The sequence below is a fragment of the Sapajus apella genome, unplaced genomic scaffold, assembly GCF_009761245.1.
Source record: "Sapajus apella isolate SASKATOON/1434 unplaced genomic scaffold, GSC_monkey_1.0 scaffold52, whole genome shotgun sequence".
In the NCBI taxonomy this organism is placed as follows: domain Eukaryota; kingdom Metazoa; phylum Chordata; class Mammalia; order Primates; family Cebidae; genus Sapajus; species Sapajus apella.
This window is the reverse complement of record NW_022436992.1, coordinates 70811-88127: the sequence shown is the minus strand read 5'-3', so window position 1 is coordinate 88127 and position 17317 is coordinate 70811. Positions and strand designations below refer to the sequence as shown.

The 17317-nt window shown below is 49.0% G+C and overlaps 1 protein-coding gene across 2 annotated transcripts; it reads left to right on the top strand.

The window, feature by feature from the left end:
- Nucleotides 1–1753: 1753 nt before the first annotated feature.
- BOLA3 (bolA family member 3) lies at nt 1754–11035 on the top strand. 2 transcript variants are annotated; one of them, XM_032243361.1, is made up of 4 exons: nt 1754–1922; nt 4759–4879; nt 7632–7720; nt 10723–11035. In XM_032243361.1, the coding sequence occupies exons 1-4, from the start codon at nt 1833–1835 to the stop codon at nt 10786–10788; spliced, it is 366 nt and encodes a 121-aa protein (XP_032099252.1). In that variant the 5' UTR covers nt 1754–1832; the 3' UTR covers nt 10789–11035. The 2 variants fall into 2 exon arrangements, with proteins under 2 accessions (XP_032099252.1, XP_032099253.1); XM_032243362.1 differs by lacking the exon at nt 7632–7720 and having other exon boundaries at nt 1774–1922.
- The last annotated feature ends 6282 nt before the right edge of the window (nt 11036–17317 follow it).

Here is a 17317-nt window from a genome sequence, read left to right as displayed (position 1 = left end):
CAAAAAAAAAAAAAAAAAAAAAAAAAGTTGCAAAAGGCTGTCTGTCGCCCAGGCTGGAGTGCAATGGTGTGATCTTGGCTCACTGCAACCTCTGCCTCCTGGGTTCAAGCGATTCTCCTGCCTCAGCTTCCCAAGTAGCTGGGATTACAGGCATGCACCACCACGTCCAGCTAATTTTGTATTTTTAGATGAGATGGGGTTTCTCCGTGTTGGTCAGGCTGGTCTTGAACTCCTGACCTCACATGAGGCCGCCTCGGCCTCCCAAAGTGCTGAAATTAAAGGCGTGAGCCACCACGCCTGGCCAGGATCCATTTCTTTAGTTCCAGAAAAGTCCCTATACTAACTCTTATTGGTTTGGCTCAGATCATGTGGCCAACCCTAAGTCAATCTCTGATTAGTCAGACTTGGGTCCTGTTTCCACTCCTAGAACTGGGAATAGATGTGGCTCATCTAAACCATGCTGTTTGAATAGCAAGGGGATGGTTCACCACTATTACCCTGCTTGAAAAAAAGGTTTTTTTTGACAGTTTTAATTGCATCATTGACTCAATGAAGGAAACTTAGAGGTTAGCAAATCATCTGTAAACATTTTAAAGGAAGGAAGCAGAAAATGTAAGACAGGCTAGTAATTGATCCAAAGGAGAAATTCTTAAGGCCAGAACCTAGGAGTCAGTTAATATTGTAATAAATATTTTAGACAACATCCATATAGAACAACTATAGGTCCATCCATCCAAGTGCAACGCTGAAGGGACGTATTGATTGCATAGGCCAGAATATTGGTCAAAAGCTGGTAAATCCTGCAGGGTGCCATCAGACCACGTGCGCAAACAAACACAGCTAGAGAGAGGAGGAGCTTGGTTGAACTTCTGTCTTGACTGGTCTGAGGACTCCAGAGGCGGGTAGAATTTGCCGACAGTTCTACCCCATCCCACATGGCATCAGCTTCCGTTCCATTCTCATGGTCCATGGCTCCAACCTGGGCCTCTGTTAGGCTGTGTCCTGTGGCACCTTAAACTCAGGCAAATTCAAAACTGTTCGAGGACTCTGCTTAGCCCCCAACTAACCCTCCTCCATCCAAGTCATTGTCCAAGCCAGAAACAGGAGTCATCTCAGATACCCTCCCCACCCTCACCCCAACATGCAGTCGCTCGATTCTATTCACTTCCCGTGTCTCAGTTCACTCTTCCATTCCTCCTTCCACTGGTTTAGTTCAGGCCCCTCTGTTCTCACCTGGACCATCGCGGTAGCCCGGAGCTTCTGAGCGTGTCTCCGGTGGCAGCCCCTAGTACGCCCTCCTCCTCACAGGAGCAGAGCGATCTTTCTAAAGCGCGAATCAAATCCTTCCACGAGTCCCCACACCGGGAAAGAAGGCCAAGCTCTCAGAAGCTAGGCTGCCGACGTGGGGAGTGGGAATGGAAAAGTGCATCAGGGGCACGAGAGGTATTCGGATGAGGGAAGGCTCGTGTCGGGCGCCAAGACCTTGGAGTGTTTCTGAGCTGAGGAGGAAAGAGGTTTTCACGCGGGCAAGGGGACCCTATCGGTGAAACAGGCCCTGGGGAAGCTGGAGGAGCGCGGGACGAGCCCAGGCAGAGGGCGGGGCCCGAGGCCAGCTGGCGCTGCAGTGTCAGGGGTGGAGTCAGCCAGGGGAGGCGGAGGTGGGGCCCGGCGTCCGGCAGCCTCAGGGGACTGAGCCAGGCGGCCAGAGGCCTCCCGGGCGGGGCCTTGAGAACTGGGACGGGGCCCCGGGAGGCTGGCGGCCTCCGGGCGGCAGGGGGCGGCCTCTCCCACGACGGCTGCTCTCGGTCTCCCGCTCCGCCTCTTTCGGGCATATGGTGACCTCGGGCGGCGGGTCGCGTCAGCCGGGCATGGCGGCATGGAGCCCAGCTGCGGCAGCGTCTCTGCTCCGCGGGATCCGCGGGGTGAGCGCGGGCTGGGTAGAGGCTGCTCTCCCCGGGACGGGAGCTGTGGAGGGACCGTGGGGCCGGCAGCTGTTGGGGCTTGAGGGGCGCGCGCGGCACCGGCTCTGGGGGCCTTCTCTTCCTTTCCCTTATTCATTCATTCATTCAGTCAGTCAGCGAGTTCGGCATTCGAAATTTCAAGCTCCAGAGCGCTCTGGGGGAGCTCCCGAGCTGGGTGGAGTTTGGAGGTCAGGCGGACAGACACATAAACAGTCATAATACAAAGGGCACAAGGGGAAAAAGAAGATGATTTGCAGAGCGGAAGAGAGAAGTCATAGCCCGAAGTCAAGGCGTGGGTGCAGGGGACTGTAGAGGAGCCGGGGCCTTGGGAAGGTCGACTGGGCCTCTGACCTTGATCCTCTCCAGATCCCACACCACCGGAGCAGAACCCAAGCTAGGGACACTTCCCACGCGCTCTCCTAATTTCTCCCACTTTCTGATTCATCCTTTGCTTCAGTTCATACACTTCTTTCTCTTTCTTTTCATTTTCCGTCTCCCCTGGTCCTCTACCTGCCTCGCCGGTGCATGAGGAGTTCTTCCACTGTGGTGACTTTGAGCGTGGTCAGTGATGATCTGGGGATGTCAGTTGATTATTCCACTAAAGGCCGCTGACCACAGATCTGCTAAGATGAAAGAAAGGCTTCTCCCAAGGATTCTGCAACACTCGCCACTCTCACCCCTTAGTGGCTGCCGATTCTGCCTGTCATCTGGTTACTCTCTGCCTTTTCCCCCTAGATTCTGCCCCCAGAAGCAGCTCCACCCCACCCTTACCCCCAACAATCCTGTCCAGTCTCTCAACATTGAGGTTCTGTCCCTCCATAGAGCAGGCAGACAATCACACGCTGGACCTTTCTCCTGATGTGCATTTCAACTGCCTGTCAGACTTCTCTGCTGGGGCCCAGTAGAATTGTCCCTGAGTAGTTCTTCCCCTGCTCATTCATTCATCTATCCAACACCAAGTGCCTCTGAGGGCCTGCCCTGGGGTCAGCTCTGGGATGCTGCCCTACTCAGTCCTGGTCTATAAGACCAGTGGTGAGAGAGCCGGTGCACAGCTCATTTTAAAGGAGGTGCTCTGAGTTCTGTGACATAGGACCTTACTCTGAGTTATCCGGAAGGACTGAGGGGTAGAGGGGTGGGACCTTCAGCACCAGCACCCATGAACGGCCCTAGTGTCCTCCCACCTGTCATCCATGTCTGGTCAGGGACCAGCATTCCTGTACTTCCTCCATTGTACTTCCTCCATTGTAATGCCTCTTCCTGACTCGCTCCAGAAGGCATTGTTTCCTGCAGGTTACTTCGGTACCATGAGCCTGGGTTCCATCATCTGGAGCCACATCACCTGTCTGACACAGTCCGCAATCTTTAGGCTGGCATTCAAGACCTGCCACACTCCATTACCAGTCTGCCTTTTCAGCATGTGCTCAGCCCAGCCAAGTGACTGCCAGCCAGTTTTCTGCTCCTTTACTCCTAAATGTTGACACATGTTTCATCAGAAACAGGCTCCCCGGGTTGGGTGTTGTAGCTCACGCCTATAATCCCAGCACTTTGGGAGGTCAAGATTGGTTGATCACCTGTCAGGGGTTTGAGACCAGCCTGGCCAACATGTGAAACCTCGTCTCTACCAAAAATACAAAATTTGCCGAACGTGGTGGCAGGCGCCTGTAATCCCAGCTACTCAGGAGGCTGGAGCAGGAGAATAGCTTGAACCCAGGAGGTGGAGGTTGCAGTGAGCCGAGATTGTGCCGCTGCACTCCAGGCTGGGTAACAGAGCAAAACTCTGTCTCAAAAAAAAAAAAAAAAAAAGAAAAAAGAAAAAAAGGAAACACAGACTCCCTGTGGTAGCCATTGGGGAAGGGGTGTTGATGCCAGTGGTAAACAACCTACAGATCCCCTCCTTGTTCCTTCTTCAGGTCCTTTCATAGAATTCTGACACTGCTCCTCAGTGAGAATGAGCACATGATGAAGGATAGCTGGCTTACTGAGCATTGGGTTGTGAGATCACATCGCACTGGGGAGAGTGGAATTTGGCCTCGCCATCCAGGGCAATGGATGCCAGATGGCCTACTGGGATGGATCTGAGGCAGGCTGTCCAGCTTCTCTTCTGGCTTTGCATCTTCTTAACCAGTTCAACCTTGGGTACATTACTGTGTGCCTCAGTTTCCTTACCTATAAAACTATCAGCATAATAGCGTCACATGACATTGAGGAATCAAGCATCTCTTGAATTAGGTTTGGGTCCTCTTGTCTCTGGAGTCAAATTGAGTTATTAACAATCATCCTAGGCTGGGCGTGATGGCTCACGCCGGTAATCCCAGCACTTTGGGAGGCAGAGGCGGGTGTATTACAAGGTAAGGAGTTCAAGGCCAGCCTGACCAACATGATGAAACACCATCTCTACTAAAAATAGAAAAATTAGCTGGGCGTGGTGGTGTGTGCCTGTAATCCCAGCTACTCAGGAGGCAGAAGCAGGAGAATGGCTTGAACCTGGGAGGCGGAGGTTGCAGTGAGCCGAGATTGGGCCACAGCACTCCAGCCTGGGCAACAGAGTGAGACTCCCTCTCAAAAAAAAAAAAAAAAAATCATCCTCTCCCTGCCATTAAAAGTTTATTCTGTGTTCTGGAGGGCTTACATGGACTGCTAATACCACAGAGCCCCTCTGAATTAACCTGTGACAGTGCTGGCAAGGGTTCAGGGGCCTGCCTTACAGAGGAATGGCAGGCAGGGGTTTGCACAGTGGCCCAGCTTGGGGGCAGCAGTGTCTCCCTCTGCCCTGACCCTCCTCTCTGTTCTTTGGCAGCTTCCACTTCACTGTGTCCGTCGGATGTTTGCCTCCCAGACTGAGGGGGAGCTCAGAGTGACCCAAATTCTCAAAGAAAAGTTTCCTCGAGCAACAGCTATCAAAGTCACTGACATTTCAGGTAAGGTTTTCTCTCATCCTTCCCACGGCACTTTGATAAGATATTGCCCTTTGGAAGGACAGAGGGCTAGGGGCTTGGAGGAGGGGACTTACCGCTGGTGAGTAGTTTCTCAAGATGTGTTGCTGCTGGACAGATGGAGCTCGGCCGCCCGCACCTGTTGAGCTGGCAGTCAGGATTCAGAAACATCACAGGGAAACTGAGGACAAGGCACAGCTGGGAGGACTTAAGGTTGCCAGCTTGGCTCAGCTCAAAGTCTCTCTCAGTCACCCCAAAGCTCAGGTTCACAGTCTGTCATTTGACTTTAATAGGTTTTCCTTTAATTTCCCCCAATTCTTCCGACACCCTAGGATGTCAGAGCTGGAGTAGACCCCAGAAGGGTTTTGTGCAACTTCCTCATTTGCCTCAAGAGGAAACAAGCCCAGAGAGGACAAAGGACCTGCCCACCTCCTCACAGGGAAGAGACAGTGGAACTGAAACCAGAACTGGGACTCAGGGCAGACTCTGTCCTAAGCCCAGTTACCAGCCCCAGCCAGGCTCTGTCCTTCTCAGGCAGCCACTGGCCCCTAGAAGTTCAGGCTGGCAGTGTGTCAGGAGTAGGCTGGAGAAGCAACTTCTGCACCCCACAGGATGTGGAAGATAGGCCCTTTATCCACACACACACGCATACACAGAACGGTGCATGGCGTGGGCCGCTGTGTAGGCATCAGCCTGAATCTCTCCACACCCAGAGGCAGGCTTTGCCACTCAGCATTGCCACAAGGGCTCACTGACTTTACTGAGAACATAACATTTCCAAGGATTGGGGAGAAAATTTGGAAAGTAGATTTTATTCTGGAAACTACAGGAAATAAATCAAACTAAAAATTTGCTGGGGTTTGGGCATGGTGGCTCATCCTTGTAATCCCAGCACTTTGGGAGGCTGAGGCAGGTGGATCACAAGGTTAGGAGTTCAAGACCAGCCTGGCCAAGATGGTGAAACTCCGTCTCTACTGAAAATGCAAAAAGTAGCCGGGTGTGGTGGCGTGCGCCTATAGTCCCAGCTACTTGGGAGGCTGAGGCAGGAGAATTGCTTGAACCCAGGAGGCAGAAGTTACACAGAGCCAAGATTGCACCACTGCCCGCCAGCCTGGGTGACAGTAAGACTGTCTCAAAAAAAAGAAAAAAGATCTGCTGGGGCCAGGCACAGTGGCTCATGCCTGTAATTCCAGCACTTTGAGAGACTGAGGCAGGAGGATCACCTGAGGTCAGGAGTTCGAGACTAGCCTGGCCAATATGGTGAAATCCCGTCTCTACTAAAAATAAAAAAAATTTAGCCAGGTGTGGTGGTGAGTGCCTATAATCCCAACTACTTGGGAAGCTGAGGCAGGAACATCATTTGAATCTGGGAGGCGGAAATTGCAGTGAGCCAAATTTGCACCACTGCACTCCAGCCTAGGCAACAAGAGTGAAACTCCATCTCAAAAAAACAAAAAAAAAGATCTGCTGGAATGGTACATTAGGTGAGGGCTCTGCAGGGGCCCCTGGGCAATGCCAAAGCCTTGATGTTTCCAGGTCCTGAACTTGCCCCTGGCTCTGCACAGTCCTAGACAGAGGGCAGAAGGGGAGGCTGAGAAGCTGGGTTTAACCAAAACTTGGACTCCTAGAGCACATTATAAGAGAAGCAGAACAAAGCCTGTTGAGTACATTGCGCCTGTCATGCAATGGCCTGGCTGAGTTAATAGTGCAGAGGCCATTTTCTTGCCCATGTTATTTCATACTAGAGCCGTGCATTTATGATCAGTCATCAGCACTAGCTCTCTAGCCAGGTGGAGGCAAAGCTCAGGCAGGGGGTGGATGGCCCACCAAGCTCTGCCTCGAGGGCTTCACCAAAAAGCTCTCCCCCAAAACCCAGGATGAAACCCTGGAGGATGCACTGTGGACTCTGCAGTGCCAGAGACATCCCCGAGCAGCTCAATGCATGACATGTTGCTATGTCCTGGCTCTGAAGCTCCTCTGGTCCTTTTTTTTTTTTTTTTTTTTTTTGGAGACAGGGTCTCACTCTGTTGCCCAGGCTGGAGGGCAGTGGTGCGATCTCGGCTCACTGCAGCCTCCACCTCCTGGGTTCAAGCAGTTCTCCTGCCTTCGCCTCTCAAGTAGCTGGGATTACAGGCACTTGCCACCACACCCCGCTACTTTTGTAGTTTTAGTAGAGATGGGGTTTCACCATGTTGGTGAGGCTGGTCTTGAACTCCTAACCTTGTGATCCACCTGCCTTGGCCTCCCAAAGTGCTAGGATTACAGGTGTGAGCCCCTGGTCCTTTCTTTTCTTTGGAGAGTATTACACAGTTTTCAAACCAAATTTTAGTGTATTTTTGCAATTTTAAAATACTGATTGTTGGTCCTTTGGAAGGTGGAACACTGAAATTCCATCCTTCTCATCCTCTTCCGTGGTGTTTATTGGCCTAGTAAAAGGAAACACTCTACATTCCCTAGGTTTTCCCTGCTTTGTGCCTTATCTTTCCTGCCCGCAAGTGATAACCCTGGGTAGTGCAGTTGCCTCGCAAAAGGAAGAGCGCGTTTTGGACTGTGGCAGCCTGTCCGGAGGAGCACGTGGTCAGATTGGAAGCCATGATCTTTTCCTAATGGTCTTAGCAACTTTCCTTTGTGCTGAATGATATTCGGTCCTTTGGATTGTAGAGTACTTCAAGGACATATGGGACCATGGCTGCCATGACTTCATAATTGAAATGCTTTTGAATCATGTTTGTTTTAGGAGGTTGTGGGGCGATGTATGAAATTAAAATTGAATCAGAAGAATTTAAGGAGAAGAGAACTGTCCAGCAGCACCAGATGGTTAATCAGGTCAGTAGAGGCAACAGTGTCCCTTGCCACTGGCCTCCAGCCTCTAAAAGGGCCTGCCAAGCAGGGGTGGTGGTTTTTGCTGTCAGTTGCAGGAAAGAATAATGCAGTACCACAATTACGAAACAAGACCTGAGAAAAATAGAAACTGGAGTATCTACATTGTGGCAAAAAGGAATTTTTTTCAAAATTGAAGACAAGCCTCCCAATAGTGATTTTGTATATCCTTGTATAATGCTACCAATGTTTACTGTTACTGTCACATGTTGATGAATATATCTAAACATAGACAGTGCTAAAAGAGATATGTTTTTGTAGATTTAAAAAGGGTTTTTTGGCTTCTCTTTGAGACTGCGTTACAGGTGGGTCAGTTGATACGTGGCATGAGTGAGAATGGCTGCAGCTGCCCCAGACCCAGTGACAGAACCAGACTAAGTCTCATGTTAAATATTATCCATGTTGATTTTAATTTATACCAACATTGACCCTTGTACCTGTACCTGTGAACTTACCCCCTAAGTGAGTGTGTTTGCCATCATTCTGGAAGGTCTTGCCATTGTGAACTAGTGTTATTTTTGTAAAGCACAGCACTGATCATAAGCCTCTCTTTGGTGGCCTGTCATGCATCGAGTTCAGGTGTCCTAGACTGCCATTCACACATTTCCCCCGCCCTTCTCTACACACACCCTCCCAGCCAGCCTCTGCCTGTCTCTCTGTCTGGGCCTTTGCCCAGATTGGACCTCCAATGTCAGGATGCGAGTTCTCCAAAATGGAATGCCTTTCAGTTACTAAAATTTAATCTAATGGGTAAGCCAATATGAAAACACAAGGCAGTTCTCCTCACTGTCTGCAAACTCTCAAGACATACTGGTTGGGCTCCTTCCATGTGCCACGTCCTTTGTTAGGTATGGGGGACACAGCCTGCCCTGCACTGAGCCTGCTTTTGAGGGGGAATGAAAGACGAGTAACTGGGTTGTCTACTCAGGACAGTGTGAGGAGAGGCACATGTTGATGTAGGGGACCAGAGGACACCTTAATCCCAAGACTGTGCAGGTGACATTCCCCCAAACTGGGGAAATCACAGCCCTTCCCCACTCCAGACTTCTGCAGGTTCCTCCCAGTGTTGGAGGTGGCAGTGATGGTGATGGCAGTCACATTTATGGAATTCTTACTATATGTTGGGCACTGTGGTCAGTGCTCAGCATGTACTTTGTCACTAATCCTCACAGCAATCCTTTGAAGAAGTACTTTCAGCTTCCTTCCCTGTGTTGCTCTCCTTTTCTCCTGCTGAAGATGGGCTTTCTCTTCTTGGTGGGAAACATGGGCTCTGGCCACCTCCAGTTGATGTCACAGCATATTGGCCCAAGAAACAAAAATGGACCCAAGGCTCCACTCTCAAAAATCCCAAGGGAGATTCCGAGTGGCCCAATTTGGGTCATGTGTCACCTTGGTCCAATCATAGGCTGGGCCTATGTGACTGAGGTCACATAATGACCTCAGTATCAGACCAACTGCTAATTCCACCAGAATTATACAATAAAGTGGAAAATGAATTATTCCCCAAGAGAAGGAGATCACTAAACAGATGAGAAAAGAAAAGTATCCACTCTACTGTGATTATCAGATTTTGTCCTAGTATAAAAGGACGTTATCTCTTCCTCTATACTGACGATAAACTTGAGAGGTCCAAGCCCCGCTCTGATCCTGTAACCTCTCTTTCTCCCAGCACTGCAGGGGCCAAATATCTTTTTGACTCTGGTGGTTCCTTCAGATTTGGGCTCTGACACCACTTGTAGCCTTAAAACAAGTCCCATAAATAATTTGAAACTTTATTTCCTGCTCTGAAGTGACATTGGGGAATTTGTGCTAATTGGTACGATTTTAAAGAACAGCTCATTTTAAAGAATGCTTATTGCTCGAAATAATAAAATACAGGAAATAGCCTAGAAGTTCGTTAGGGGACAGGTTGAAAAGTTATAATACATTCATATAATAGAATACTATGCTGATGCAAAGAAGAATGAAGACACCCATATATGCCTAATACAGAAACATCTCCAAGATAGATGGTTGGGGGAAAAGCAAAGTATAGAGCAGGGGTGTCCAATCCTTTGGCTTCCTTGGGCCACAATGGAAGAAGAATTCTCTTGGGCCACACATAAAATACACTAACATTAATGATAGCTGATGAGCTTTAAAAAAAAAAATCGAAAAAAAATCTCAAAATGTTTTAGGAAAGTTTACAAATTGGTGTTAGGCCACATTCAAAGCTGTTGTGGGCCGTGGGTTGGACAGGCTTGGTGTAATTTGTTTGAATTGTTTACCATTTGCATTTTAAAAGGTCATAGGGTTGAATATTAGCTTGAATATGCCTGCTGAATATGCATTTTTAAATCCCTGAAAATATACACAAGAAACTGGCCTCCACGATGGCTCACGCTTGTAATTCCAGCACTTAGGGCAGCCAAGATGGGTAGATTGCCACAGTCCAGGAGTTCAAGACCAGCCTGGGCAACATAGTGAGACCCTGTCTGTATAAAAAATAAAAAATTAGCCAGGCATGGCAGCACATGCCTCTAGTCCCAGCCACTAGGTAGGCTGAAGCAGGAAGATTGTTTGAACCCAGGAGGCGGCGGTTGCAGTAAGCCAATATCGTGCCACTGCACTCCAGCCTGGACACTAGAGCGAGACTCTGACTCAAAAAAAGAAAAAAAAAAGATACACAAGAAACTAACAACAGTTCTTTTGGGAACAGGGGTGGAAACTGGGGAGATAGACAGGTGTAGGAGGGAGACTTCCCTGTACACCTTTTTATACTTTTTGATCTTTATGTTAGATATTATTGATTTAAAAAAAGAAAAAATTGTTTTTCAAAAGAAGGAAAAATTGCTTGAACAAAGCACATACACAGTCTTCTTCAATATAGAACTATATAAAAATACTCTCAGAATTACTGTAATCAACATGAAATATACAAAAACTGATGATGCTGTTTTCTTATTTAGGCACTAAAAGAAGAAATCAAAGGGATGCATGGATTGCGGATATTTACCTCTGTCCCCAAACACTGACCACACCCTGGCTGCATTGATGCTGCTGCTTAAAACCTTGGATGAACTTGACTGACCCCATTCTTTCCTAGGCATTTGCCAAAAAATTTATATATTTTGCTCATATATATTTCCATATTATAATTATAGAAGATGTATAATCTATTTAGATGTTAATTAAAGAAAAGCAAACAATGAAGCTTTTGAAGGGTCATTAGTAATGCTTCAGGTTCCTTTATTTTGGCCAAATAAAATTTGTCTTTATTTATTTATTTATTTATTTGTCTTTAGACAGTTCTGTCCTACAGAGAAAGAATGCAGTGCCAGCTTTTTGTCTTGTGAAGAGGTTTTCCTGTTTCTTCCCCTCCACGAAACTGTTCAGGCCTCTTCATCTTACTGAAACAAAGAAAAGATCCTTTACTATTGCTGTTCTTTTCCTTTATCATTCTTTTTTCCCACTCTAAACTTCTTTTTTTGTTTTTTGAGATGGAGTTTCGCTCTTGTTGCCTAGGCTGGAGTGCATTGATGCGATATTGGCTCACTGCAACCTCCACCTCCTGGGTTCAAGTGATTCTCCTGCCTTAGCCTCCCAAGTAGCTGGGATTACATGCATGCACCACACCTGGCTACTTTTTTGTATTTTTAGTAGAGACGGGATTTCTCCATGGTGGTCAGCCTGGTCTTGAACTCCTGACCTCAGGTGATCCACCTGCCTCAGCCTCCCAAAGTGCTGGGATTACAGGCGTGAGCCACTGCGCCGGCTCCCCCTCTAAATATCCTACATGGATGATCTTGCAACCTCAATTTCTTATGCTCTGGAGTGGACTCTGAATATTTGGGGGTGCCAGGATCCGGGTTCTTTTTCTGTATTTGAAGATCCTCCATCCTTTGATACTTGGTAGAAGACAGAGCCCACCTCCCACGACAGAAGCTGAAAAGATTTGCTTTCCCTGCCTCCCTCACAGCTAAGGCACAGGCAGGCATTCCAGATTCAGCCAATCAGATGGATCTGTCCTGAACTTAGGAGCAAGTGACATTGAGGAGCAGGGACAGTGGGACATCCATTCTTGCTACAGACATGGCTACAATGTCTGGTGTTCTGGATGGTGGCGGTGGCAGCTGATTCCGGGCTATAAGCTGCTGTCTCTGGAGTTCATGGCAGTCGTCCTGGGGTCTGGGTCTGCAGTGTGATTTGGGCTCCAGCCACGGAGACTTCCTTGTTCCTGTTTCAGCAGCTGCCTCGCCAGTGTTCCCAGACATCTTGTAACAGTCCCCACAGCCTTTCACTAAATAATTTTCTGCTCCCATCAGCCAGCACCCCTATTACAATGGCAGTGGGAGGTTGACCATCCACTCCCCTCTCACCCTTCTCCTTCGTCTGTCATGGAACCGACCACTAGACAAGTTAGGGGTCACTATTGGTTCTGAAGGTACCTCCCTAAGAAATGAGGGCATGAAGATATAACAACCTTGGGCCCCAGATTTCTAGGAGCAGAAAAAATTTCAAATATTCTGTTCATACACTGTGCCCCCATTGTGTCATTTTAAAATATTCTTTATCTGCGCAGTGGGGTTGGGAGGGATTGGTACCGGCCAGGGCAGAACTGCCTCTTAAAAGGAGTAGTGTCACTCCAGTTGTATCAGAGCTGAGAAGGATGGGACAAAACTGAGAACTGTGCCTCAATCCCTGAGCCACCTTGAAACAGCTAGCTACCCCAGGGATGACTTCCAGGTGATGTGAGGAAACACCCAAGCCTGGAGTCCCAGAGGCCAGCAGGAAGGCAGTGGTCAATGAGAACGGAGAGACCTCAAAATTAGACACACTGATTCCCTGTGTGGAACCTAGCTGTCTTCTCTTAAGGGTGGGCTCAACATAGTGATCTAAAGAGCACAATAAAGTGAAAGCGGCCTGCAGTTTCAGAGAAGACGACATCTAAGGAACAGTGGCTTTCTCTTCCTCCTCTCCCGTGGATTGTTCGCTCTGGGGGAAGGCAGCCACCATGTTATGAAGACACTCAAGCAGCCTGCAGAGAGGCCCATGGTGAGAAACTGAGGCCTTTTACCAACAGCCAGCATGGAAGGAGGCCATGTGCCAAGACAAGAGCCATGTGGGTGAGCCACCTTGGAAGTGGGTACTGTGGCCACAGTCAGGCCATCAGAAGACTGCAGGCCCAGCTGGCATCCTGACTCTGACCAAGAGAAACTGCAAAATACCTATATGTGTTTGTTGTCTTAAGCCACTGTTTTGGGTTACATTTTTATGCAGCAATTGATAATTAATATATTTGTCCATTACTGAAGGAACACGGGGGCCTCTCACTTATTGACAGAAGGGTCGAAGAGCCAAACTGCAGGCTGGGTACAGTGGCTCACGCCCGTAATCCCAGCACTTTGGGAGGCTGAGGTGGATGGATCCCTTGAAGTCAGGAGTTTGAGATCAGCCTGGTCAACATGGTGGAACCCCATCCATCTCTACCAAAAGTACAAAAATTAGCCAGGCATAGCGGTGTGTGCCTGTAGTCCCAGCTATGCGGGAGGCTGAGGCCAGAGAATTACTCAAACCTGGGAGGCGGAGGCTGTAGTGAGCCGAGATCACGCTGCTGCACTGCAGCCTGGGTGACAGAGCCAGACTCTCAAAAAATAAAGAAAAAGCCAAACTGTAGAAAGGACAGGAATCCAGCTAAGAGTCAGGAACACCAGTGCTACTGGGTCTCCCCTTCATCTCCTGTTTGTTCCTCTCTGCAGATCAGCTTTATTATCTCTCACTCTAGATTGGCATCTGCCACACAGTGATTTGACTACCAGTAGCTCTTTTCATATTTTAATGTCCAGGCCAGCCAGATGTGGTGGCTCGCATCTGTATTCTCAACATTTTGGGAGGCAGAGATGGGAGCATCGCTTGAGCCCAGGAGTTAGAGACTAGCCTGGGCAACAAGTACCCTGTTTCTACATAAAATAAAAATAAAAAAAATAGCCAGTTGTGATGACATGCACCTGTAGCCCTAGCAACTCTGGAGGCTGAGGCAGGAGGATTGCTTGAGCCTGGGAGTTTGAGGCTGCAGTAAGCTGTGATCATGTCACTGCACTTAGCCTGGATGGCACACAGTAAGATCCTATTCAGGCCGTGGGGCTTTCAAGTTCCCAGAAAGGCCTCTGATTAGCTCATCTTGAATCAGGAGCCACCTGGATTAACTAGCTGAAAAGCAGATTTTCTTTTCGAGTTCCCAGGAAGGCCTCTAATTGGCTCATCTTGAATCAGGAGCCACCTGAACTAATCAGCTGGCATCCAGGGGTCGTGTAAAATTGCTGTCTCTAGCTGGACTCTGGCTTGAAGTGGAGGGAGGAGGCCTTACCAAAAGAAGAGGGGGTTCTATTCTTACGAGAAGAGGCTGGGACAAAGCAGCAGATGTTCTTGACTGGAGGAAAAGATAAGTGTGGTTTTGTGGGCCAAGCCACCTAGGAATCTCTGGGTGCCAGAAGATAGGGGGACTCTTCCTTCTGCTTCACCCCTCCTCCACCCAGGGAAATCTTTGGGCTTGTGAAATGTGTAACCCCCTAAATGCTTCTAAATCTAGAAACAAGTAGGGCCTCCCCACACGCCCAGTTTTTCTTCCCGCAAAGTAAAAGGCAGGTTGGGAGAGGAATTCCAGGTTCTCTTTTCAATTGACTGATTAGACAAGGAGAAGAAAGTGTTTGATCCCAGCGGCCAGAGTGGGATGCAGATGCAGCCACTTCCTAGCTATTTGATTACGTGCTGCTTGTGGAAAATGCTGGGTTCACATGAGATGTCTTCTGAGCTCAGTGTCCTTTTAAAAACAGTGTGCAGTTTTCCAGTGAAAACTCCAAAGTGCCCTGAGGTGCCTGTTGACTGGGTAAGTCAGTGTAAGGGAAACCACCTGCTCCACAGCCCTCTCCTGGGCACATTTTGTTCCTGGGTTCCTGTGGTGCCCCCTCAGCCCTGGTTATGCCACCTAACTAGCAGTGTAGGGGACAGGGTGGCCAGCAACCTGGGAGAAGACCTGAGGCTGAAAAGCCCCACCCAGACACAGACTGGTTAGGAGCCAATGGTTCCAATTCCCTTTCTTGGGAATTCAGAGTGGGAAGGGTGAGTGGATGACCCTCGCAGACAATGGCTGCTGGAGTGCCCAGGGCAAACAGACCTGGGAATCCAAATAGGGAAGGGAGGAGAGGATGGACCGGAGAGGCTGAAGTTGAACAAACGGACTGAGATGGTCATGCATAAAGGGGCGTGGCAAGAAAGTACTAAGAGAAAGCAGGCACTGAAATAAAGAAGATACAGTGATTCCCATTCTGGCTGCAAATTCGAACCACCTGGGATAGCTACAAGTATCCCTGCCTGGGTCCCTGCCAGGTTTAAAAGGCTCATTAGTGAGGGAGGAGGAGAGCCGAGGCACCGAGACCAGGTAAGTCACTGTACAGGTGGACTCTCCTCCCTATCCCCTGCCCGCCCCCACCCCAGGCCTGCCCTGCTCACCGCAGTTCCCCTCCGTCTAGCCCCCTTTCCCTCGACGGAGCTGCTGCACATCCATTATTTCACCCGCTCGCCTCCACCCCCTCACCTATTTGCGGGGAACTGCCCCCCAACCCCTAGTGCCGCGGGGTGAACAGCCGGAGCACTCCTAGGCAGCTAGAGCCGTGGCAGGCCAGACGTGGCCTGCGCGCCGGTGATGCCTGCCCAGGAAAATGGTCGCAGCGGGCAGTGGTCAGTTAATCCTCTCATCAGAAAGCAGCCCGAGGAATCTGGGTTCCAACGGCCGGCTCTATCCACAGGGTGCACCCAAGCATAGGGAAGGTGGAGGTGGAGGGACGCGAGGGGGTTCCGCCACCCTGTGTTCCCGGGTCCAGACGTTGTTGGGGAGCGGCAAGCGCGCCCCAGTCTGCGCCTCCTCGCCACGACTCTACAAGAAATGTCGTTTACGTGACACTCGCTCGGAGTTCACGTTCGCCAGAGGTGGCTTGTGAGCTCCAGCTGCCTTCTTCCGGCCGCCTAAAGGAGCGCAACCCGCAGCGCGCGCACTCTTGCACGCCCGCGGCCTCTCCACTCCCTGCCTAATCACCCAACATTGTGCCTGCACTGGCGCTAGTGATGCTGGTCCAGCTATGCTACGGGTCAGCTCTACCCTTAGGCACCTCATTCCAGGAAGCTGACCTCGTTTCTTAACTCCTGGTAAGATACCCTGCGGCTGTGAATTGAAAAGACCACTTGCGTAACTTAATTTTTCTGTAAGGAAAAGGTGTTTATTAGAGTGGTAGATGAGAGAGTACACCTAAAAGATGCGCGACCGATTCTTTTCTTTCTTTTTGTTATACTTTATTTTCTGGGGTACGTGTGCAGAACGTGCAGGTTTGTTGCATAGTTATATACGTGCCATTTGTTGCATACATCACCCCGTCATCTACATTAGGTATTTCTCCTAATGCTATCCATCCCCTTTGCCCTCACCCTCTGCTATCCCTTCCTTAGTCCCCCAGTGCCGACAGGCCCCGGTGTGTGATGTTTCCCTCCCTGTGTCCATGTGTTCTCATTGTTCAATACCCACTTATCAGTGAGAACATGCGGTGTTTGGTTTTCTGTCCTTGTGTCAGTTTGCTGAGAATGATGGTTTCCAGCTTCATGTCCCTGCAAAGGACATGAACTCATCCTTTTTTATGGCTGCATAGTATTTCGTGGTGTATATGTGCCACATTTTCTTTGTCCAGCCTATCATTGGTGGGCATTTGAGTTGGTTCCAAGTCTTTGCTATTGTGAACAGTGCCGCAATAAACATATGTGTGCATGTGTCTTTATAATAGAATGATTTATAATCCTTTGAGTATATACCCAGTAATGGGATTGCTGGTCAAATGGAATTTCTATTTCTAGATCTTTGAGGAATAACCACACTGTCTTCCACAATGGTTGAACTAATTTACACTCCCACCAACAGTGTAAAAGAATTCCTATTTCTCCATACCCTCTCCAGCATCTGTTGTCTCTTGATTTTTTGATGATTGCCATTCTAACTGGGATGAGATGATATCTCAACGTGGTTTTGACTTGCATTTCTCTAATGACCAGTGATGATGAGCTTTTTTTTTTTTTAATGTTTGTTGGCTGCATAATGATGAACTTTTTTTTTTTTTTAACGTGTTTGTTGGCTGCATAAATGTCCCCTTTTGAGAAGTGTCTGTTCATATCCTTTGCCCATTTTTTGACAGGGTTGTTTGATTTTTTCTTTTCTTTTTTTTTTAGAGAGACAGGGTCATGCTATGTTGCCCAGGCTGGAGTACAGTGGCTATTATTCACAGGCGCAATCCTATTGCTGATCAGCACGGGAGTTTTGACCTGCTCCGTTTCCAACCCAGGCCAGTTCACTCCTCCTTAGGCAACCTGGTGGTCCCCCACTCCCGGGAGGTCACCATATTGATGCTGAACTTAGTGCAGACACCCGATTGACATAGCGCACTACAGCCCAGAACTCCTGGACTCAAGTGATCCTCTAGCCTCAGCCTCCCAAGTAGCTGGGACTACAGGCATGCACCACTGTGC